The sequence below is a fragment of the Strix uralensis genome, unplaced genomic scaffold (genome assembly GCF_047716275.1).
Source record: "Strix uralensis isolate ZFMK-TIS-50842 unplaced genomic scaffold, bStrUra1 scaffold_280, whole genome shotgun sequence".
Classification (NCBI taxonomy): domain Eukaryota; kingdom Metazoa; phylum Chordata; class Aves; order Strigiformes; family Strigidae; genus Strix; species Strix uralensis.
In genome coordinates this window covers 1,962-26,163 of record NW_027436876.1, presented here as the reverse complement: position 1 = coordinate 26,163, position 24,202 = coordinate 1,962, and the positions used below count along the sequence as shown (strand labels likewise).

The 24,202-nt window shown below is 56.5% G+C and overlaps 1 protein-coding gene and 1 long non-coding RNA gene across 7 annotated transcripts; both read right to left on the bottom strand.

Annotated features, from left to right (window-relative positions):
* Positions 1-205: 205 nt before the first annotated feature.
* Positions 206-17,402, bottom strand: LOC141938737 (fas-binding factor 1 homolog). Of its 6 annotated transcripts, none has more exons than XM_074857693.1 (29): positions 17,284-17,402; positions 16,941-16,968; positions 16,218-16,262; positions 15,807-15,897; positions 15,308-15,368; positions 14,721-14,771; positions 14,494-14,581; positions 13,848-13,928; positions 13,018-13,131; positions 11,998-12,151; positions 11,639-11,775; positions 11,174-11,273; positions 10,658-11,050; positions 9,912-9,989; positions 9,656-9,750; positions 8,890-8,948; positions 7,895-8,029; positions 7,591-7,691; positions 6,977-7,183; positions 6,347-6,454; positions 5,924-6,063; positions 5,508-5,626; positions 5,254-5,376; positions 4,636-4,812; positions 4,308-4,445; positions 4,070-4,202; positions 3,621-3,730; positions 2,736-3,023; positions 206-531 (listed from the first exon to the last, which is right to left on the bottom strand). In XM_074857693.1, the coding sequence occupies exons 1-28, from the start codon at positions 17,284-17,286 to the stop codon at positions 2,940-2,942; spliced, it is 3,153 nt and encodes a 1,050-aa protein (XP_074713794.1). In that variant the 5' UTR covers positions 17,287-17,402; the 3' UTR covers positions 206-531; positions 2,736-2,939. The 6 variants fall into 6 exon arrangements, with proteins under 6 accessions (XP_074713794.1, XP_074713795.1, XP_074713797.1 ...); XM_074857694.1 differs by having other exon boundaries at positions 2,803-3,023; XM_074857696.1 differs by having other exon boundaries at positions 8,890-8,939.
* On the bottom strand, positions 17,398-18,958 carry LOC141938738 (uncharacterized). Its single transcript, XR_012627382.1, has 3 exons — positions 18,813-18,958; positions 18,000-18,116; positions 17,398-17,515 (listed from the first exon to the last, which is right to left on the bottom strand). It is a non-coding gene; the product is annotated as an uncharacterized LOC141938738 (long non-coding RNA).
* Between the last annotated feature and the right edge of the window lie 5,244 nt (positions 18,959-24,202).

The window sequence follows — 24,202 nt, the reverse complement described above, 5'->3', positions numbered from 1 at the left end:
CCCAAGCAGATAATCTGCAACATGACACAGAACAAGGAACTGGGGTAGCACGCTGCAGGGGATGGCAAAGGCAGCTGAGCCCACGGCACGTGAGGAATGGCATTTGGCAGAAGCAGTGTTTCTAACACAGTTCTTTAATATGAGTCTGGTCAAAACAGAAAAGCATGAACTGATAGGCATTGTCAGAGATGGAGAAGATGTGCGGAGGGGCTTCCTGGCGCTTCTTGCCTCGGCAGCCAGCCACCACCTCCGGGTTGTACACCGGCAGCCACTCGTAGGGGTTGACAGTGACGCAGAAGAGACCCAAGTAGGTCTGCAGGAAAAAATCAGAAGAGTCACCGAAGTCCATCTCCTGGCAGCTGGATTTTCTCCTTTGCCACGAGAGGGAATAGATCATCCAGAGCTGTATTGGTCCTTGAGGTTGTAGAGGACAGCAGGTTCATGTAGGTGGGTCAGCACGGCCACATCCTCAATTCTGTCAAACTTAGGTGGGTTCATGGCATATACATCATCAGTTTTGGCAGCAACCGTCTATAATTCAGAAAGAAAGAGTTAATCTTGATTCAGCAACTCTCAATGCTCCTTTCATGTGTACACACAGAGACACAAACACAGAGAAGTCATAACATTTGTAAGGCTGCTCCAATTCGTATTTGTCTTTCCGATTAACTGTGCAAAACAAGATATGGCTGTTACAGAGCAGACACTGCTGCCAGCCAGGAACACCGGCAAATTTACAGGATGTCAAGGTACTGTCCTGGAATTGCTACAACCACACAGACAGGATTTGTGCTGGATTAGATCTTTCTACACATTAGGGCTGCTTATGAACTTCAGGCTGCTGCTGCTCATGGCTGTAATAGACAGGGGCACAAGTGCTGGCCAGTCAGCCTTTCAGACTCCGAGACTCACACTGCACAGTGCCGGAGAGACAGGACAGTCACAGCATAGGATTCATCCTGACTTGGAACAGATTTGTTCCACTGCTGCCTGTTGCTATTCCTTTTTAAACAAAGACTGCAGCGCTACCAAGCAGCACCGTCTACTGGGCTCACATCGGGGGTGACCATCCTGTCACAGCCCAGAGCCTGTGGGTAGGGGGGGGGGGTGCAGATGTGCAGGAAAACAAATGTACACAGATGGCAGCAGCTTATCTTGGCAACAATGAACCATGAAGGAGCTTGAAAATCCTGTTATGACTTCTCCCGATGGGCTTTTCCCATTGATTTCACTTTTTTATACCCCTCACGTACTTACTGTGAGCAACCACTCCAGCTGAGGACCAGCAAAGTAAAGCACATGCACCAGTCCTGCCCTACCCAGGGAACAGCCCAGCAGGGAATCTGCAGCAGATTTCCCACCACAGTGCTACAGCCTTGCAAAGCTCCAAGCATGGGGAACAGTGCCTGTGACAGGAGCCCTCCACCCCTCTGCAAGTCAGTCACAGCACGGCCACAAGCATGGCCAGGGGATCAGGAGCCACCAACAAGGGCTTTCTCCCTGGCAGGTTTTATAGGCTTGGCCCCTTCCCTATATTTGGAAGGAAGGGATCGACACCCCTACCTGCTCACCAACTCATGTTTGGTTTCTGCCATATACAGTACGTGTCCCAGCACAGCTTCAGCATCATCTGGGTTGGAAAAGCCCTTGAAGATCCTCCAGTCCAACCATGAACCTCACACTGTCCATCCCCAACGGTCCAGGGATGCTGCCCTGGGCAGCCCATTCCAATGCCCAACAACCCCTTCTGCAAAGAAATACTTCCTAAGAGCCAGTCTAACCCTGCCCTGGCGCAGCTTGAGGCCATTCCCTCTTGTCCTGGCGCTGGTTCCTTGGGTCAAGAGACTCATACCCCCTCTCTGCACCCTCCTGTCAGGGAGTTGTAGAGGGCCATGAGATCTCCCCTCAGCCTCCTCTTCTCCAGACTAAACAACCCCAGTTCCCTCAGCCGCTCCCCAACAGACCTGTGCTCCAGACCCTTCACCAGCTTCGTTGCCCTTCTCTGGACACACTCGAGTCATTCAATGGCCTTTTTGGAGTGAGGGGCCCAAAACCGAACCCAGTCATCGAGGGGCGGCCTCACCAGTGCTGAGTACAGGGGTGAGATCCCTTCCCTGTCCCTGCTGGCCACGCTATGGCTGATACAATCCAGGATGCCATTGGCCTGCTTGGCCACCTGGGCACGCTGCTGGCTCCTGTTCAGGCGGCTGGCAGTCAGCCCCCCCAGGTCCCTCTCTGACTAGCAAGAGAGATGGAGGCCAGACAAACTGTGGCTCTTGACACAGTCCACTTCACATCTGCTTGTAGCCGTGGTTAAGGATCACGCCAGGGGCTACAGGCACCACACCCATGGGAACAAGTACGAGGGTGTGAAGCTCGGGCAAGTGGGACTTTGAAGCGTGGTCAAGACAACCTGCACTAGTGATGAGAAATTCATACAGGATAGACTTTGATCTCCAAACCCTAGGAAACAAGTGGAACACCCTGCATCACAAAGAGAAGGTCTGGGATTGTGCTGAGGATGAAATATTGGACAACCTGGCACAATGAACAACCGATTAATTAACGTGGCAATGAAACTAACTTTTGAGTGTCCTGGAAGTGAACTACCCTCGTTATAATACTAAAAACCACACACACACACACACACAGAGGTTCAGAAGACGCTGCCCGGGTTGAGACCCTTTCCCTGAGCACACGCAGTAGTAGAAGCATGCAGTATGTTAATCACTAACCAATCCGTATCCAATAGGCGTATTTGGAAAAGCTTCTGATTTCTGTGTATAAAAGAAGCACAAAAACCTGCTGTTGGTGTCCTTGATTTGTGGAAAAGTCCCCCGAGCACCCAGGCCTCAATAAGTACAGTAACTCTGGTGAGCCTGTGAAGGGGGGTTTATTGAGCAGCCATCCCCTGGGCACAGCATGGGGACGCCACCCCTTCAGCCTGGCACAAAATGAGCATTGTAGGACGCTTTCTTCAGGGACTCCAGGAAGAGCTGCTCATTATCTAAGTAAGCGTGGTCCTGAAAAGAGAGGGATGGATGGAAGGGGTATCAGAGAGTGCCACAGAAGGGGGCTGACAGTCCCGGGAGTCACTCATGAGGGAGGGAAGCATTCCAAACCCTCCTTCCTGCAGTCAGCAGGGGGCAGCATCATCCGTGGTACCCCCTGGGTTGTGGGGGCTCCCCCTGCCCCAAGCCCACAACCTCACACTCTCAGCAAGACTCACAGCAGAAGCCTCAAAGAGCAGCCCCGCCTGGGGAAGGACCCAGCAGGGAATCGGGGGGCCGACGGGAGAGGATGGGGACATTGTGAAGCCAGAGGCCAGCAGAGCTGGCTTCTCCCAGCCAGGGACAGGGCGAGGACAAGGGCAACCCCACGGAGCTGAGGACGTTGTCCATGAGCCTGAGACCAGCTGCGAGGATCCACCCGTCCTTGTTTCTGCCATCACTCCTCTAGGTGCCCGGGGCTTCTACAAGCCCGCCCAGCCCCACAGCTCAGTAATGATCTGAGCCACAGCCTGGGCTGTCTCCTACCAGGCTCAGATCAGGCTTCACCCAGCCCTGCTCCCACCCAGCGGGTTTGAAGCCCCTTCCCGCCCCGGTCTCCCACCACCTCACCTGCAGGGCCCGGAACTTCAGCATCGCCAGCGTGGCACTGAGCTCGGCGGAGCTGGCCCTGGCCAGGAGTTCCTCGACACCTCCCGGGCTCCCGATGGCTGGTGGAAAGCCTGGAACAGAAGCCCGACTGTGTGGTGCTGCTGCCGTCAGAGGAACCGCAGACAGAGACGACACAGCATCCCTTTGGGTGCTGCCTGCGCGTCCCTGCAGCAGGGTCCTCCCCACGCTCCCAGGGGAAACGGGCTTTAACCCACCGGCCTCTCCCTTCCTGGCCCCTCTGCCCTCTCCTGGCACTGCCCTGGCTCAGAGCTTCGCTGAGCTCCTTCAGAGGACGAGGAGGCCAACTCCAACAGCCCCCAGGAACAGCCCAAGCCTCCCAAGAAGTGGAATACAAGTGCAGCTGCCCCCCAGCATGTCCCTCCCCACCAGCAGCAAGCACAAAGCCTTACACAGCATGCTGGAGAAGCCACTCTCAGGGGCACTGGAGTCCCGGCCTGCAGTCCGCAGCATCGTGCGGCTCTTGGACAGCTCCTGGCGCAGCTGTTCAAGCTGGCTCCTCTGCTGAGCCATGCTCAGCCGGTCCTGCCCCGTCCCGGGGAGAAAGGGAGAGAGAGAAGCTGTTGGCAAAGGTTCGGGCCCTTGGCAAGGCGGCCCCAGGCCCAGAAGGGAAGGCGAGGGGGTATTTGCCTGGTGCAGACGCTCTTCCTGCTGCCTGAGCTGCTCCAACTGCCGCTGCAGGGACTGCAGCCTCGACTGGTGCTGCGACTCGACCCTGCGTGCCTCCCGCAGGGCTCGCTGCCCTTCCTCGTACTTCTGGGAGGAGAGCTGCAAGGCAGAGTGGCTGGGGAGGCTGGGGACAGGGACCCTCGCTGCCCTGGGGCACGACTCCTTTGGGCATCCCCTCCTTCCCCTTCCAGGACAGGCTTTCTGTCCCTGCTTTGGCAGGGCTGTGAAAGCCCAGCTTTGCTGCCAGCCCGTGTGCAGCTGGGAACAGCAGCGCAGATGCTCCGCTTACCTTGGTCACGCTTTTCAGCTCCTCCTCCTGCTGCCGGACGCGCAGCGCAGCCTCATTCACCTCCTCCCTCTCCGCCTTCAGCTCCTGCCAGGCCTCATCCAGCAGCTCTTTCTCTCTTGCCAGCTGCTCCTCCTGGGCTCTCAGCGTGCGGACCCGCATCTTCACCTCTGCCCGCTCCTAGGATGGGCACAGGGGAAACCAGCGGATGACCTGCTCTGTCCTGGACGTTCTCTCGTGTCTTCCCAAGAGATGGCAAAGATCTGCCCCTGCTGAGCTTCTCGTGTGTGCCAGTCTGGGGTGCAGAGCAACACCACCAGCTACTCCAGCAGCACCCTCACCCCCCCAGCCTTGGGCTCTTCCTGGAACAGCCTGATTCTCACCACCCCGAGCCATGTCTCTGCCTCCAACAACTCCACGTCTCCCCTCTAGGCAGGACCCACCCGGCAGCCTGCCATGGGGGTGCTGGAGGCCATGGGCAGGGGCTCTGCTGCGGTACCTTGGCCAGGCTCCTGACGGGGCCCTCTCCCCAGCGCTCGCGCCGTGTCCCGCTCCTTGCTCAGCCCCGCTCACACTCACATGACGTGTGAAAAGCACCTGGAGATCTCCGCCCCACCTCACCTTCGCCCTCTCCAGCTCCGCTCGCTCCACGGAGAGCTGCTGGGTCACCACTCGCTGCTCCTCCTCCAGCGAGTGCTGCAGTGATTCTGCTCTGGAGCGCTCTGCCAATGCCCTCTGTCGCTCCTGGGTTCAGACACAGAGGAGACACAGATGTCATTCGCAGGCTCCAGGCCAGGGACCGCCAGTGGGCGAGACCTACGGCCCATCCCCAGACAGGAGGGCTGAGCCGGGCAGAGGACACAGGCTGGGCTCACCTGCTCCAGCAGCCGCGTCTGCTCCCCCAGCCTGGCCTCCAGTTTAGCCACCACCTCCTGGAATCGGCGCCGCTCCTCCTCCGCGTCCTTCTGCTGCTGCCACAGGCTGTCCTGGAGCACTGGGGAGAGGCAGCAGTGGGGCCATGAGCAGCATGCAGAGGGAAGCCCCGCTCTGCCACCCCAGATTCACAGAAAAACTGCACGCGTTTGTGCTCAGCACCTTCGGCACATCCGCCAGGACACCGTTGGGGAAAGGAAAGACCCCGAGATGCCCAGTGACCAAGGCAGGCAAAGCTCTGCCAGCCTTGGCTCCCAGCCTCTGGCTGACTCGGAGCCCCTTCTCCCCGTTTCCTGGGTGTCCCCAGCCCCGGCAGGGACCTCGCGGCCATTTCGGCGCAGACAAATGGCAGACGTACCCTCGAGCTGCTTCTCCTGCTTCTGCACCCCCATGGCCAGCTCCCGGGAGGTGCTGTGGTGCATGGCCTCCACCCTGTGCAAGACGTCACACAGGTCACTGAAGAACTTCTCCATCTGCTCGATGACGCTGTTCAGAGTCCTGCAGAGGGCAGCGAGAGGAAGGTCACCCCGGGGGGACACACTTCATCTCCCTGCAATGGCCAGAGGGACGTGTGGTGGGCCAAAGGCCGGGCAGCCCTGCCCTGAACCTCTCTGGGGCAGAGCAGAGCAGTATTCCTGCATCAGCAGAGCTCAGCGTCCCTGGAGGCAGGGGCTGGGAGAGGGGACGGCCTCTGGTGCCACGGTCTGAGGCCGCTTCCCTGGAGGACAGGGAACACCGTGGCCAGGGACCAACGCGGGGACGCGACGCCGGCTATCGGTACCTGCCGTGCGAAGTGGCGCTGGTCACCGCGTCGAGCTCCTGGTCCTTCATCTGCTTTAGCCGCTGGAGCTGCTCGTCATGGTCTCTGCGCAGCTCCTGCACAGACAGCCTGCAGGACACGGGCAAGGAGCCCACCACGGGCTGTTACAAACCAGGGCTCCCCGCGATGGGCAGCGGGGAAGAGGCTTGCTCAAGGGCCTGGGAACCAGGTCCCAGGAGCTGAGCTGGCACGGGGCTCTGTCCCAGGGCATCCACTGACAGGCACCGCATTAGGCATGGACCACAGCTGGGGGGGATGGGCTTCTCCACCAAAAACGGATTTCCAATTGACCCCCACTCTGTGGACATTACTGACTCACTGACCTGGACAAAAGGGGTTTGAGGGAGATAAAACACTGGGCTCAGCACCTTGCAAAATACAGTGCATTCACTTGGAAAGGACGTCTCCAGCCACATCTCCCTCTGTCTGGCTACAAAGCAAATCCCCATTCTAAACGCCGCCCAACTGCCCACAGCCCAGCGCTTCTGGAGTCTCCCTTCTCCTGGCACCGTGTCTCCAAACCACTCCCCAATTCCTCTGCCACAACCAGCAGCACTGGCCCCACTCGTGCGCCGCTCGTGCCGCTCTCACCTCTGCAGCTCTCGCAGCCGCTCCAGCTCCAGTGCGCTCCGCTGCTCCTGCGTGGCCAGGTGCTGCTGGTGCTGTGCCAGCAGCTCTGCCCGTGCCTGCTCCGCCTCCTGCCTCTGCCCCAGGAGCTGAGCTGCCAGCTGCTCCTTCTCCTGCCGCAGCCTCTGCTCCTGCTGCCTGCAGGTCTCCTCCAGCACCTTCACCTGGCTCCTGCCCGCAGAGGTCACGGCCAGGAAGAAGTGTTACTTCCAGGGCAGTAGCCGGCCCTCTCCACCCACAGCGCACACGGGGATTTCGGAGCAGAGCGGCGGTGCTGGGGGCGCGGGGAAACACGCGACTCTGCACAGCCTGAGCCCTGGCTGGGGACGTGCTGGCCCTGGGACCGGCTCCTCCTCCTTCTGCCCCACGGGACGGTGTTGGTGAGAGCGGACCCCCCTTGGCTCACCTGTGGGGCTCCTCTCTGCCCCCACCAGCTCCACACCCACACGGCTCTAGGCCTGCCCGTCCCCGGCACGGATCTGGGCAGCACCCCAGCGCTCCCCGCCCTGGGCAGAGGGACAGGGCTGTAGGCAAGGCCCTGGCAGACGAGGGGAGCATGTGCTCTCGCCTGTGGGTACCTGTGGGTGCTCTGGAGGAGATCCAGGTCCTCCTGGTGCCGCTGCTGGAGGCTCTCCAGAAAGACTCTGTCTTGTGCCCGCGCCAGCTCCAGCGTCTGCACCTGCCGGGCACCCGGGGAGAAGCTCCTTGTGCCGCCCAGGGGACAGAGCTCCCACAGCAGCACTTGCTGGCCGCAGCCTTCTCTGGACAGGCAGCTTCCTCCTCTCTGCCCCGGCCCCCCCGATGCCATTGGGAGCAGGTGTGGCCCCTGCTCCTGCCCCTGCCTCACCCCTGCTCCCCCGTCCAGCCGGCGATGGAGCTCACCTGGCTCTCCAGCTCTGCCACACGGGCCTGGGCACGGAGCAGCGCTGCCTGAGAGCCCGTCGTATCCTCGTGGGGCTGGGCAGCGGGAGCCCCCAGCCTCCTCTCATGCAGCACGTCCAGGCCTGGGGACTCTGCCTACAGGGACAGAGAGACAAGACCCTTCAGCATCGGGGGCTTTCTGGTGGGGCCATCTGCCCCCAAAGGCAGGCACGTGCCTCGCCCGCAGCTGTGCCCTGGCTGTGCTAACCTGCGCAGACACAGGGACGCTCTCGGGGAGGTAAAGCCCTGGGGAGAGCATCTCCTCCCAGCCCGGGAATGGCAACCTAGCCCCAGCCTCCTGCAGTCCCTCCTCCACCCATCTCCAGCCCAACCCTGCTGCTGCCCAGGTGACACTCGGCAGCCCCTACCCCAGACACAAGCGTGCTGGGCTCTTCCTTCTCTGGGGACAGACTCAAGGATAAGGCCTTGCGAGGCCTCTGGGAGACAGCGTGTGTCCTTCCACCAGGGCCGGGCCGAGAGGCCCAGCTCCATCAGAAATGGAGGCTTTGAAGACCAAGCAAGATCTCCCTCCCTGTCACAGGCTACAATTCCCCTTCAGTTCTCCAAAAACAAGTTCAGAGCATCTTCACCACCGTGCTGGGGAAAACCAGCTGAAGAAAAAGCCCTTCGTCAGCTGGAGCCTCTGATGTCTCATTAATAGGAGACAGAGATGCCTGGGGAACTCTGTCAACACTGCTCAGGCAATGCAGGGCTCTCAATGCACACGATTTACAAAGCAGCCACAGCACACACACTTTGGCCTGACAAATACAACTCATGGCACCTCAGGGCTCTCCAAAGCCTTTGCCTCCATGAACGCAGGCTCCCAGGGCTGCAAAGCAGGGCACAGCCATCCTCCTGCCCAGGGAGCACGGGCAGAGCTGGGTGACGGTGAGTTGTCAGGGGAGGGCTCACGATCACCACCCCCTCTCAGGGGCCAGGCCCAGCAGACCTACCTGAGCCAGCAGCGCAGGGCACTGCGTCTCCTGCTCTCCCGGTAACAAGGCTGTGGGGACTGAAAAGTCAACAAGTCTGGGATTCAGACAGGCCAAGGGGAACCATTCCCTCCCAGGAGGACAAGGGCCTGGGTCTCCTCGGCAGAGCGGGAAGGGTCCTGCCCCGCTCTGGCAGCTGGGGATGGGGACGCAGGCTCAGACAGGCTTGTCCAGACCCGCACCCCTACCCCACCCCACGCACAGTGGCGAGGACTCTGCTCTGCAGAGTAAGTCTGGGGGCAAAGCACAGCTCCTCCTCCATCTCCCTCAACTAGGGAGGAGGCTGGGTCCCCTCAGCCACTTGCAGTGGCCTCTGAAGTGGTGCTCAGCCTCAGCCGAGGGCAGGAGGGGGTCTGCCAGCACACAGCGCTAGTGGGATGAGTGTTGGGGCAGCAGGAGGGAGGAAGGAGAAAAAAGGGACAGCACGAACGTAGGTCCACCCATTGCTCAGAGAGAGCAAGTCCCCGGCAGCCCTCTCAAACCCCACAGGCAGCACTGCGGAGCTCAGTGCACCCCAGCACCGTGTCCCCACCGCGCCACGACATGGGCATGGTGGGATCCTGCAGCCTGGCAGCCCCCTCCAGCAACAGCTGGGCAAAGCCCGGGCAGCGTTCACACGGACAAGGGCAATGCTGTGGCTCCTGCCTTTTTTTGGTTGGTTGTTTTTGCAGGGCCGGGACCCTCTCTGCCTCCTGCTGCCCAAACCGTACAACCACACGAAACGCACCCGGGGCGCTGGCATCTCTGGAGGGTTCTCCCTGCGCGGCCTCCGATGGGGGAGCTGAGGCTTGTTCCGTGGTGCTGAGCCAGGGGAGCGGTGACCTGCGTGGGCACAGAGACACGAGTGATGCACAGCAGTGCCACAGCTCAGGGAGAGGCACGCAGACATTCTCCTGCTCAGCATTTCGGGGAGTTTAAAGCTTGGCCGTCCCACTGTGACACCCCTCCTGTGGGGCACGCCTGAAAGGCAAAGGCGGCCTTACCCGGAGCCATCTCTGCTCGTTGCCTCGTCCTGCACAGCGGCTGCCTGCGGCCGTGCTCCTGGGGAGGCTGCTGGCCGGCTGCAAGCAAAAAGCATCTGATGTGGGAGAGCCCAGGAGGCGAGGAAAGACAAGATCCTCTCCCCCAACACCAGTTCCTGCCTCGCAGGGGAAAGCCTCTGTCCCACTCAGCTATGGCAGGATTCAGCCTTTGGGCTGCAGGGGCAGCAAAGACACCTCAAAACCTCCCTCACCGCTGGTCCTTGCTGCATCCAACCCCTTCCCCTGGGCAACACCAGCCCCAGCTAACACAGCCCTGCCCACGCCACAGGGCTCTCTGTCTGCAATTTGCTTCCCAGTCCCCTTCAGTGGCACGAGTCCGGACCTGGGTCCGTGTCAACTCAGCTGGAGGAGGTGCTTTGCCTCAACTAGGAGGAAGGAAGGGGAATGAAGGCAGGAACGAGGAGCACGGGGCGGGGAGCTGGTGGGGGTGTGCTGATCCAGGACAGCTCCGCGGGACCCACGGCACTGTGTGCCCTCTTGGCTACAACTGGCAGGAGAGCCCAGAGGTGGGAGGGGACTGCGGGCTGGATCACTGGGACGAAGCCCCGCATTATTACCCCAACCCAAGACAAGACAGTGCTTAAAATTCATTTCTCAGATCGGACCCCAGGGTTTCTGAGAGCTCCTCCTGGAGCAGCTACACGCGGAGCAGACGGGAGCGCTGCGGCCATCAACCATGCCTTTACCTGACAGGAGAGCAGGGTTGCAGCCCTTCAACTGGGGCCTCCGAGGGCTTGGCATTCCCCTCCTGGGCCTTCGCCTGGGCTTGGGCTTTTTTGCGTGATAAGGCAGCGCTCAGCCAGTCCTCCTCCTCCACCGAGTCATGTTTAGCTGCTGTCTCCTCTGCAGCCGGGAGCTGTCTGGCGGGGCTGGGCCGCCCAGCTGCGGCAGGGCTGGGGGAGCTCCCTGCAGGACTGGCCTTCGATGGAAATGACAGCTCCAAATCCATAAAATCGTCATCTTTCAGGCCCAGCCAGGCACCTCGATTCCTGCGGCCCCCCGTGGGCCTCTGGCTGGCTGATGGAGGAGCTATGGAGAGGGTCTCTGCTTGTCGATCAATGCTCGTCTTGGCTGAAAACCTGTTGTGAGGAGAAGCAGTCGCATCCCTGCCCGCGAGGGGACACCGGGGGGACCCTGCCCGCTCCGCTGCAGGGGCAGCGTGGTCGGTGGCTGGAGCTACAGACACACAGAGAGCACAATACCTCACAGGCTGCCTTCTCGCCGGCCGGCCCTTGGCTGTGGAGGCCACCGAGGGCTCGTATGCTCCAAAGACAAAATTCTCATGCCGACCCTCTTCCTTCTCTGTTCAGACAAGTGGCCTTGAGTCAGTGCCCAGAGGAGCAGCCCACTGCAAAGACTCCAGCCCTCCTCCTCCTCCCCCCCTGCAATTCCCACTGACGTTGCTGCCTCTGGGAAAACACCGCTGCAAACCTCTTGCCCAGAAACCGGCAAGCGAGGGGCCTCCCCAGGGTGGCTGCGAAAAACTTTTGTGGGGAATCAGCCCACGGCCAAACGGAACCGAGTTACAGCTCCTGCGCAAATGCTGCCAGGCTGCCGCGAGGGCAGAAAGGGCATTTCCCCTGCAAGGGCAGTAGAAATCAATCTCACTCGCCCAAGCCAACGCTGCCACCTCTGCAGCCCTCCCCAGTGTCCCTGGCTGTGCTCACCTGGCTGCTTTTGGTACTTCTTCTCCTGTGTGACCTCCCGGCGCTCTCCCAGGCCTGGCTCTTCCAGGATTCTGGCCACGGAGCCTCGTCCCAGTAACTCATCCAGCACGGCACGGGCTGGCCGGACCTTCTCTCTGCTGGGGACACAGCGGCAGATGGGTTTCTCCCAGAGGCAGGACTGGTCCTCCTCACACAGCCTTGCCAGCCTGCTCTGCCTCTTCTCTGCCACACAAGGCTGCTCCTGCCCCTTTCGGGGACCCACAGGCACAAGCTCAGCATCCCCCACCCACCATAGTGGCACCATCTCAAGACACAAGCCAGCCCCTCCTTTACTCCCGCCGCCCCTTCACTGCCCTTACTCTTCTGCCTTCTTGCCCTGCTTGCCATCTCTTCCTGGGCCACTGCCAAGGCCCAGTGCATCTAGCAGGTCATCGCCATCGTCTTCAAAGGTGATCTCCTTCCTCCTCTGCACTGGGGCCGCGGTGCGCAGGGGCGTCTGGGCTGCGGGTGGCTCTGGGGGTGGGATCACACATCGTAGGAGGTTTGAGCTGGGCTTGTCTCTTTCCCCCCCCACCCCCCAACAAGAGATCAGAGCAGCCCTGCCTGCTCTTCTCTCTCAGGACCGTTTACAGAGACACTTTTAAATAGCTCTTTTCAGTGACCAAATCTCACAGCAAGTGACAAAGTGGCAACGTGCTACTGCCTGGTCCATGGCCACTGATGGGACACTGCTGGGTGTCACTGACACTGGGGTTTCCAGCTCTGGCGGACACCAGCAGCTTCTTCAGCTTTGCAAGTTTCCACTCAGATAATTCCTCCCCACCTTCACCCAAAGTCTCTCTTCCACCAATGCACCTTAGTCCTTGCCCCAGCCCACCAGCTGCTACTCGTGTCCAGAGGGGATTTTTCAGGGTGAAAGGAGGTTTGAGGGGACTACCAGACCCATTGGCATCCCTCCTGCAGCAACAAGAGAGACGAGTGCCTGTAACACAGTCACAGTGCAGCTGGATCCCACCCAGAGGTGCAACTGTGCTTTGGGGTGGACCAGCGAGGCCCTCAGCCACCCAAATCCTGACCCAGAACACTGCTTCTCCTCTGGCAGCGTGCAGAACAGGCTGGGTGAGTCCAAGGGAAGATCTGAGACTCCATTCCCAGAAAGAAAAAGTCAGTTCTGTAACCTCTAGCACACTGCAAATATTGAGCACTCGGGGAGCTGTTACCAGCTGTAACCGTGCTACCAAGTTGCTCCCTAAAAGGCCGTACTGGTTAACAAGAGATGCCACTAGCTGGCTTTCATTTAACGTTTGGACATGACACAAACTCAGCCAGGCTGCTGATTCATTTAACACAAAGAGGATGCATCAAGCAATCCCACTTACCTTTCTCCTTGCTCTGTTTTTCCTCAGGGATGCTTTTAGTGCCTGTCGGGGATGGCTTCTTGGGTGCATCCTGCTCCTCATCAGACAAGAGCCCCGACAGAGGATCATCTAAATCTGGCAATTACGCCGTAGGGGCAGAAAATAAAACAATAAAAACAAACAAAACAACAAAACCAAGGTTATTGAGAACAACGCCTCTGTGCTAAGCCAAACACTGCTCCCCACCATGTGCACATGGGGACAGGAGATCATCTCTGCCCAAAGCCACGAACGCAGACTCCGCACAGACCCTGGACACCCATGAGTATCTCAAAACTGGGGTGCTTTAACGCTTGACCACTCTTTAGGCAATGACAAAGGGGAGGACAAAGCCCACCTAAATCATCTAAAGCCAATTAGTGACTGGAGCAGATGCTGACCTCGGTTAAAGTGCAGGCTCTGACAGCCAGATCTCAGCTGTGCCAGGAAACCAGCCCCCCTCTTTGGAAGGGGGACAGAATCCCCCCCTCCCCGATACAAGGGTCTCCAAGTGCTACAGACAGGCACTAAAAACCAAAGCACAGCTGAAAAAGCAAACGCCCTCAGGAATCCTCTCCCAGCCCCACCCTGAGGAGGGCTTCCAACACTGAGCAGTCTTTTTTTTTTTTTTTCCCCTTTGGTCACCTCTAAGGGATGAGCTTTGCACGGACATCGCAGGGGTGAAGGATGCTCTATGTCATTACCCAGCCAAGCCTTTGGGTGACAGAAGAGGCAAGCTACGGGCAAAGAGCAAGGACAGAGTCCTCAGCTGCCCCCACACATCCATGTGCTGAAGGGAAGCGACATCCTACCTTCCAAGTTGAATTTCCTGTACTGTCGGGAAGCAGCGAAGGATGACAGCAGCTTCTTCTCCATCGCAGGTCCAGACTCTCCTGCAAAGAGAGGCCACAGCTCTCACAGACAAGGTACTGTGGAGATGGCCCTTTCCCACCCCGGCTGAAGGTCACTTTTCTGGTGGCAGCCCCCTAAAAGCACATCCTGGGACACACAGTCAGTCCCCTCACGGCCCTGGGGGGTAGGAATCTCTCTCTTGAGGGGCCTCCTTGCAGGCAGAGAAGGAGAAAAGGGCTTGGGGAAGAGCAGGACAGGTTGCGGACAGGCACGTCTTAAATGCAACCGCCTGGCTCTCCTTCCACGCAGACCAGGCAGATCCCTGGTCTTTGACCTGCACCAGGCAACAGCCAAGTGGGTTTGGTGGGAGGCGGCAGCGTGGCTGTCATGGCTGCTGATGGCAGTGATGTTATCACAGCACGACAAGAGGCCGGGCCAGGGATCAACCAAGGGACAACACACAGCCAGAATGACACTCGGTGGCTGGCACAGCCCCAAAAAAGATTTTAGGGAACAAATCCACTTTTCATTCCCTATCGCGGAAGAAAACACGCCCTGCTCGTCTGGAACCAGGGTACGACAAGAGCAGCACAATCTCCTTTTCACCTTTCCCAGGGCCTTTCACGGTTGTCAGCCCTGGCCCAGAACCGGATCTCGACGCTCCCAGCAGATCAGCTTCCAGGTCGTCCAAGTCCTGGAAAGCAACAGGACGGCGACGGGAGCAGGGCGAGTGCTACTCCTGCCTCAGCGCTGCTTCTCCCTTCGGAAGTTGGTGCTGGAGGCCACGGCTGCAGCCCACGCGGGGCTCAGGCGAAGGGTATTTCTGCACTGACCTTCAGGCTCTGCAACAGAGCTTGGGGCTCTCTGCCGGAGGCGCTGGAGCCCTGCGTGCCAAGGAGGGCAGAGATCAGAGACAAGCAGACTTTGGAAACTCCTCACCCCTCACTTCCATGCTCCAGCCCCCGCTTTTCCTCATTGTTTGGAATGGGAGAACACACGCCCAGCTCCTCCTGGGGTGCCCCTCACTGGAAACTCCCCGTGCCTTGATTCCTTTGCTGACATCCTACTGCCTCTGGGAGAAGTGTCAGCAACACCCAGGCCGGTGCTTTGGGTCAGGGTCCTTCCTGCGGCGCTTCCTCCCAAGAGCACCCAGCAGGGCTGGGCTGCAGCACGACGTGCCCCCCTGGCTTTGCTCCAGCTCACCCACGGCACCCGCAAGCCCTTCTCCCACCAGCCACCCGCTCCCCTGGCCCAGTTCCCCTGTAGTCACGCCAGAGAGGGGTCACCTCTTCAGCCAGACCTCACGGTTTCCCCCGATATCCCACTGCTGACTTGCCTGGGGTGACACCAGGGGCAAGCCTGGCCCAGCTCAGTCCCAGCCCTCGCGGTACCCAGGCTCTCTCCCAAAATGCAGGCTCACCTCTGCAGCTTCCACGTCCTCTGCAGGCAATCTACTGAAGAAATCCTCCGCTACGTGGCACCTGCGACACAAGCCCGGGGGTCAGCAGCAGCACCCGTGAGCTCGGCAAGGGCGCGTTAGGGACAGCCAGGCCAGGTGGCGGCAGGCGGAGGGGACCGCACGGGCACACCACGGCAGCCGCGTTGTGCAACAGAAAAGGAGGTGCAAATAGCGCCCGCATAAAAGATGGGAGTGCTGGGACTGCTGTAGTTAAGCGAGCAACTCTCCTAAGGCAGACGTACCAGGAGATGTACCGGGCTGGGCGCACCCAGCTCTCGCTGGAAAGCTTCAGGCTCTGGGCTCCCAGTTCCCAAAGGCATTGCCGGTAACTCGCCTTCCCGGGCAATCGCTCTCGGGGCAGGGAGCGAGGGGGACAAGACGAGGACGGGGCAGGTCACAAGGACCTGGGGAGCACAGAGGGATCTCCAAGAGCGAGAGGCTCTGTCTCAAAGGCACTCACTTCTGGCTGGCCGGCGAGCTGGTGCCCCGGACTCTCCCACTGCTGCCCCTGGCCAGCTGCGAAGTCCTCACAGAATTCACGGGGCTTTCGTCTGGAAACAAGACAGGGAGACGTGAGGATGACGGACACAGGCATATTCCTGACCCGGGCACCCCAGAGGGGGATTTGTTGTCTCCCCACGGGCCACAGATGCTTTTAATCAGAGATGAACTTCACTCGGCCTCCCCAAGCTGACGTCCAGCCTCTTCGACAGCCTCTGACTCTGGGAAACCCTGCTTGCTGCTTCCTCCCCCCTCACCGCTGGAGCCCCCTCAGAGACCACTGGCTCTTTCACCAGCACCTCCCGCTCCCAGCAGGGGACTAAGAGCACAAGGATGCTGCCCTTTCAGCTGCAAAGAAGGTTCCTTTTACCGTCCTCGAATCCCAGAAGGTCGCCAAGCAGGTCATCCAAAGAGTCTGAAACCAGACACATTAAAGGCGTTGAGGCAGGGGAGCTCACCACGCAGGTGCAAACAAGCTCCCAGTTTCAGTATGCCTTGCTCTTTTGAAACCCCCCAAGCATACAGGTTTGGGCTCAAGCACCATCAGCATAAGGCCTTCCTAGAGAGAACTGCCAAGACTTGACCCAGTATTTTGTGGATAAAAGATTTCACTTCACTTAGCCAGAAAGGAGATCTCTCTATCAAGGAGCCAGCAGCTTCCTATTCAGTCTCTGGCCACAAGCAGCCCTTCCTCTGGGAGCTCTCGCCCCACAGTGGCTCAGAGGCCCTGGGCAACCCCAAAAGTGCTGCTTCAGTGTCCAGGGCTGCAAGAGCCCCCCAAACAAGCACCTGGGCGTCAGGTGAGGCAGAGAACTGAACTAACCACATCTATTCTGCCCTGGACTGGGGAAAGCCCGCAGGAAAGGGCTGTAGGAGCCCGATAAGCAAAGCCCCTCGCTGGCAGAGGCAGGTGAATGTCTCTGCTTCAGGAATGAGACGACGCCTCAGCTGCAGCTCTCGGCCAAGGCCCAGGAAACATCGTCGCAGCCAGGACCCCCACCTGATCCCGCTGCCCCACCTCGCCTCCGGCCCCGCGTTCCCGCAGAACAAAGCACCTACGGACAGCGAAGGGAACGCGCTCCAGGCTACGTACCGCTTAAACTTCTCGGGGGTTTTGTAGCCTACGGAGAGAGGCAAATTCCCTCATGAGAAAAGGGCGCGGGGCTGGCCGGGTCGTGCTCCAACCCCGCCGGAGCCAGGGGCAGGGTTCTCCAGAGCACCCCACAAGCAACAGCGAAGCCCCCCCGCCTCCCTCCCGGCCCCGCTGGTCGGGAAACGGCCCCTGAACCGCCGGAACCCCGAGAGATTCCCAACTGCAGCGGCAGCGGCGAGCACAGCCCCTCCCGCCCCCCGCGGGGTCCCTCCTGCCCCCCACAGAGGGGCCGGAGCAGCAAAGCCGCATTGCCCGGGCCCGCCTCAGCACCCCCCGCACTCACCATCGCGGCGCGCCGGCCTTCCCCTGCTCTCCCGCCGCCTTCCCGGCTCCTCCCGCTCTCCGCCGCTCCCTGCAGGGACACAAGGGTCTCCTCAGCGGCCGGCCCGGCCCGCGGCACCCCCCGTTACCTCTGGCCCACGCGATCTCCTGCTCCTGCCGGGGCCCCTCTCGGCCCGCCCGGCCGGCTCCGCGCTGCTCCGCCTCGCCCGGCTGCTCGGAACAAGGCTCCGGCGCTGCAAAAGAGCCCCGCAGGTAGCGAGTCTCGCCCGCCGCCGCCGCCCCGGGGAGCCCCCACCTCTCCGCCGCCGGGCGCCCAACGGCCCAACCGCCGCCTCTCCGCACCCGCTGCGCGGCGCGCGCTGCCCGCCCGCCCGCGCGCGGCTCTTCAAGAGACAGACACCACCCCACACACACAGCCGCGGGCTGAGGAGGCGGCGGGGGGCAGCGCCTCGGGAAGAGCTGCAGCCCCGGGGGGGGCAGGACAGGGGCTGGAGAAGCTCCTGGGGAGCGGCTGCTGCGGGAGGGAGTATACAGTATTCAGGAAGGCATTTGGGTGGGCACTGCCCACACAGACCCTACTCTTAGATAGGTCTTCATGCTTTCCAAAGTTGTTAAAGATGAAAACACTCTTTTCCTAAGAACTGTATCATTGACTTGTTTAGCAAGACTCTTCTCTCGAATTGGACTCGATGCAAACACAAGAATGTTATTACAAACCTTTGTTTAAATCCCCGTACAGTATCTTGTTAGGAAATCCTTTCCTGCAGACTCCAATGCCTTCCAGAACACCGTTACATCTCAGCTGGTGCAGAACAAGCTTGTGATCCATCAGGCCTATTACAGAGCAACATGGGGATATACTGATTTTTCTAGCACTGGACAATTGGTCTTTCTGCCAACTTCTAATCTATGTTTTATGAACGACCTGGGGTCTTTGTTTCACTGGGAATGATACAACACACAACATGAGGATGAGTTGTTCGCAAGTTGGACATCAGCTTATTTAGATTTTCCTGGAAAAAAGAGATCATTTGCAATCGCTCTATTACTTCAAGACATAATGCAAATACTTTCAATATGATTTGGCTCTGATTAAAAATAAAAATTCAGAAGTTTTTCCTTACTGTTCTAGTGAATATTCTACAGTCCTGTATAGGCATCAGCAAAGTAAATAGCTACTAACAATGGATACAACTGATAAACTTTACTCCTGTCTTAAAATGAAACTGTGTCCTTAGTGGTTAGCAGCTAATCATAAGAGCTATGAGGCACATCACCACCCACAAGAAGAGTTTTTCATAGACTGACTTGGAAATGGCGTTCGCTGCCTGGGGCACCTGCAGGGAGATGGTTCACAGAGCTGGGTCAGGGCACATCACCAGAATAAAACACCCCTCCACCATGTACAGATGCTGTCAGCCCACGAAATGCACTAACAGGCCTGAATGGTCCTGACTCTCCTCAGCTGAGACCTGCACCCACTCCTGTCCCTTAGGGAGAGGAGGGTCCCTGCTGCTCCCTAACGCTCACCTGATCCACTGCTTGGCCCTTCATGACATATTCATTTCCCACTTTCACCCGGGGATAGCACAAAGCTTTCAGCAAGTCTGCTGAGTTCAGGCCCATCAGGTACGCTGCTTTGTCAGCCTCTGTAAAACAAACCAAAAAAAAGCTGAAAGACTTTCTTCTTAGCTGGGACAGACAGAATGTGTTGGAGCCAGCCAGAGCTCACTCTGAAACCTGGCAAACTGTTTGGCTTTACACTGTGCACAAAAGCTTGAAAAATGTTATTTACTCTTCCAAACAGCCTTGTGGGGCTGGTCCTCATGATTGGAGTGGCTACAGCAGCCCCAGCAGGTATGGTAAAACCAGTGAGTGCATTGGTGATGGGACAACAGAGTGTTTTTCCCTTCGAGCCACTTCTCCACAATGTCACACAAGCAGAACAATTCTCAGTGTGTTACCAGAAACTGGTGAACACTGCAGTAACGTGTCCCAGAGACAAGGTCCTTCAGCAGAGCCATCAGGAAAAAAAGGGATGCAGAAAGTGACTCGACAGAAGGTGGTAAGTTGAAGGTTGAAGCTCATTTTTATGTTCATCAAGGAACAACTGCTCCTTTCCTGGAAGACTCCTTGTATTTCTCGTGAAAAATGGTATGGAAACAGTGGGAAATACGTCTCTCCGAGTCATTAAGGTATTACCTTCCATGCCGTCTGGTTCTGCCCAAACTTCATGTTCCCATAGTGCAGGATTGCCCCTGTCAGGTTGGAAATCCCCATTCTCTCACTGGGGCTGAAGCCCAAAATGTCAACGGCTGCCTGCACAGCGGATAGATCAGCTGATTGTAACAGTGGTGATGGCGGAAGTCTCTCCTTGCAGAATGTACTCACGTCTGCGGCAACAAGTTCCTCCTGGTCATCAATGCTGGCCACAGAAATCTCCCTTTGGCTGATGAAGAGGCGGTTGTACAGGTTGGTTGTGATGAGGAGCATCTCTGAAAGGCAAACGAAGGAGCGAGAGCCAGATGCTGGCAGTGAAAATGGAACAACAGCTCAGCAAGGTTTCCCAGGCTCTTTTTCCTTTTGCATCCCCAAAAAGACAGAGTAAAGCCATTCATCTGCCTTCCACTGGGTGAGCAGAAGGTCCCGGCCAGGTTCTCAGTCCTACCAGTTTAATATGCTGTGAACTGGGAGCTGAACATTCAGAACTGGCAGACAAGGAACAAGTGCATCCAAAGAAACAGCTTTTACAAAAGATACTTTTAGGTAAGACTCATACATGACATATACTAAAATCCATCCTGAATGCCCTTCACACCCACTGGAGTTGTGTGCTGGTGCACAGAAGTAATACAAACACGTGTGTTTACCTCCATCTAATTAAGGCCAAAATTCACAGAACTCCTTTTCAGTCCTGAATCCTATGGCAGAGTAAGAGAAGTGAAGGTGTAGCCTCCAGAGTAAGAAACTGCCCGATCCAATGTCGGGGGAGGTTTCGATACGATCCCAAGACCGACATTAAGACACAAATGAGGTCAAATGCCGTATACCCAAACCAGGTTTTTATTATTAAAAAAAAGTGAAGAGGGTAGCAATAGGACAGAATGGAAGGAAAAGACAGAAATAAAGCAAGGATGTGGGATAGGGCTGCAAGAATAGTCACCACCATGGATCCAGCGACATCCCCTTGGTCCTCAGTCTTCAGTTCTTCGGTGGTGGGTGCACACAGAGCAAAGTTTCTGTTGCATTTTTAAGTTCATCGTATCCGCTGATTAGCATATCTGCCCAGCTTTAGGTTTTTTTTCTCTGGTCCCACAGGTTTTGTTGCATCTGGCTTATGGGCAGAAATGCTTGCCTCTTATCCGTTCATTAGCAATGCATGCATGGGGTCTGGCCTACAGAGTAGAGCCACAAGTGGCTACAGGATGGGGCCAGCTCAGTACACCTCTGCCCCTTTGAGGCAAGAAGTGGGGGGGTGCATCCTTCAATACGCTCCCGCTTCCCTGGGCCACACTCCCCAGACCAATTCACAGGCCGCAGCAGCTTGTTTTGGAGGTTTGCACAGACACAAGCAAGCTTTGAGACAGTCCTATGACATTTCAGTCTCTCACAGAAGCCATCTCCTTATTTTACTCTGGAACCATGATTCAGGCTCCGAGGTGAATGGTGTCTCCAAAGGGATGAGGATAAAACACACTCACACCAGTCTGCAGTTCTCCTGGTCACTATTCGACTTTTCTTGTCTGGGGGTCTTGTAAGTTACTGCAATCCATGCCACTGAGGGAATGTGCCCTGAAAGCAAGGCACAACACTGGTTCTGCCATCACCCAAGCTGCGCTCTACCCTTGGGCTGCAACTCCAGACCCCCTCCAGGACACAATGACCTCTGAGCATGGACATAACTATTTTAGTGCTACAGAAATGTCTGTGCTCAAATGCCTGCTTCTCCAGAGGTAATAGTGCTGGAAAAAGGCTGTGCAGACACCTTCAAGCAAACTGCCTGCAAGTCAGTTGGAGCTGGGAAGCAGTGTGCCCTATGCTCTTGCAGTTTGAACTCAGCAGCTGTGCGCATCACTGCCTTGGACCCTGGTGGTGCACTTCATCTACAGAAAAACATGTCCCAGGAGTGCCAAAGGCCATCCCTTTCTGATCTCTACATTCATTTCATCCCTGTTCCCTTTCACCTGCTGCCTCTCTTTGAAAGCAGCAGGTTTTCTCATGTCCTGACTAATGCACCGCCCTTGCTAAGGTCTTTGCTCCCAGGCAGGAGGCTTCTGCTGACTGGCTGCAACAGGGCTGGTGAAGGTCCAGTACACTTCCAGATTTCCTCCCTTTAGTACTGCCCTTTCCCATCCCACTCTGCCCAGTCTTCTCCAAGGTGCTTCTCAGAAATGGAGTTAGCCTGCTTCTGGCTCTCCCTCAGCTGAACGTCACTCTCCCTGTGGCAGATGCCTGGAAGGTGCAAAGCTAAGGTCCCAAGGAAGAATAGGATTGAAATTAAGGATATTAAACAGCTCGCCAAAGCCACCTCCACTTCCCAGACTCAGAAATCTCCATTGCATTTGTTCTTGCAGTGAGTTTGAGGACAGTTTTGCTGCTGCGGGAAGTCTGGAATATGGCATTTCAGAGGCAACCCGGTTAAGTGCTGTACACGGTTTTATGATAAAGAGATAATGATAAACTGGGGATTTTCAGAAGGGAATGCTGGTTAGAAACTCATAGTAAAATTAAGCCTCAGCCCAATGGCAGACATTCCTGTTCAAATTTTCTGTGTGGTAAGTTATTTGTGCAAGCTTCTTAACTCTGCATGTAGCACTGTACACTCACTGACTGAATGCTTTAGCCAATAAAAATACACTTATAGCAGATGTTAGCAGGTGGTCCCAAAACCTCAGGCACATTCTTGTAACCCAAAATACAAAAAACTTCAAGTCTGGGATAAAGGATGCACTTGCAAGAAGAAATAAAAAATGACACAAAGAACTAAGCCGGTTTCAGTAGGCACTGCAGACACAGAATGCCAGTTGGAAAAGTTAAGCAGATTGCCCCAGTTCACTTTCAAGCACACATGGGCACACCTTCAAGTAAAATTTCTTCAGAGGTCGGAAGTAAGTAATTTCTAGGTTGTTGTGGGTTGCACAGTAAATGCTGTTCTCAGAGCAAGACATGAAATACAGACCAGAGGCACTTCTAAAAGCCTGTCCAACCTGGGATGACTTGCAGAACACACCATCACCAGTTGAGAATGTGGGATGATCCTTCACACTGCTGCATGGGAGATCAACTTCCCCAGAGTGCTCACCACCTGGCAGCTTGCTTTATGATACTCCCAGAGGGACTTTTAAAAGGGCACTAGGAAATTTGAAAATCCAGATCATTCTTTCTATGTCTAAAGGGGAAGCAGGACTTAATTCTCACTTTAGAGGCATGGTAGCTGCAGGAACAGCTTCATCTGGGGCCACACCAAGAGTTGCATCCCAGCACTCCAGCACTCCCATAGCCTGGGACTTTACCACAACACTGGTGCTGCATACAGAAGGTGTTCCTGCTGAAACTCAGCTTGGGAACTCTGTATGGCTCAGGGCCTGGGAAACAGTAGGAGAAAGAGAAACCGAGTGCAAACATCCACTCTCCAAGCTTAATCTGCTTTCAAACCACAGTGATTCTCTAGATTGCTACAGCATGCTAGAAACTCTCTTTTTTTTTTGCATTGTCTGATGAAGTAGGGAAGAAAGGTGTTTCCTCCCTGGACTGCCTGAGACACCAAACAAGGCCCTGAGAATTCTCTTGGAACACAGCTGATGGTTGGATACTAAACACACAGCGATGCTGAAGCCCCTAGGAGAGGCTTATTATCGCCAGCTTGTGAAGAAAGTATTTAGACTGTACCTCAGAAGACTCTAAAGCTTTCTGAAGACAACGTCATCTTCAGAGAGAAGAAAGCTAAGCAGTGCATGCAGGGGTGCTAACGTTTTGGCTTCCAGGGATGTCACTTACATGCCTTTCCAGCCACCTGGGGTGACATAGGGAACTATCACTTAAGGGTTAACAGGATAGCAATTATTTAGCTGAAACAAGGAATTTTAAGTCATTGTGCAAGGGGGTCTTGTTAAAGAGAAGTTCCTGATAAGAACAAAAACTTGCTTTCCTGCAATTGTTGCAAAGTACTGGATGACACCTTTGTGTTCAGTCTTCCCTGCACCAGATTCTCCACTGTTGAAAGAAAGCACAGACCAAAGAATTATCTGCCCACTTTTTGTAGGAGACGAAGTTCAAAGTCACAGATGTACTTATGTGATTAGGAAAGACTGATTTTCATGATCTGTCAAACAGAAAAATAACTGCAGGCAGAGAAGCTGTAGGGAAAAGTGCTGATTCTCAGGTAACCCGTGACCTAGTGTCTATCGAAGGGAAAGAAACAAAATCTCTGCAAGCAAAACTGAAAAGATGCATGGTCTTTTTCTCCTCTTTCCCTCCGTGTACTCCACTTTTTGTCTTCTCCACCTTTGCTCCACCCTGCACTCCCCTCTTTGCTTCTGTCTTTACTATTCTGTATCTTTATTACTATTTAATACAGGACAGGACTTGATTCAAACTAAAGCCAGGTATTTTGGTGAAAATATTTCTTCCAGCTCTGTTCTGAACCTACCTGCTGTTGCCTGAAGCCATGTGTTGGTGTGGGACTTCCCAGACCGTGTGTCCTATCCAACTGCAACTGCCCTCTGCAGCGGTTCCTGTTACGGTGCTTAGCTTAGTACTTAGACCAGAAATACACATCATGTGCAGTACAACAGCACAGCACTTCAAAAATAAAACTATTTCAGGAGACAGGGAAAACTGTCCAGAGCTGGTTTTGCATCACCTAGAGATAAAACAGGCACATCTAATTCCACAGTACAATAGTAGGGAGCCCAAGCAGA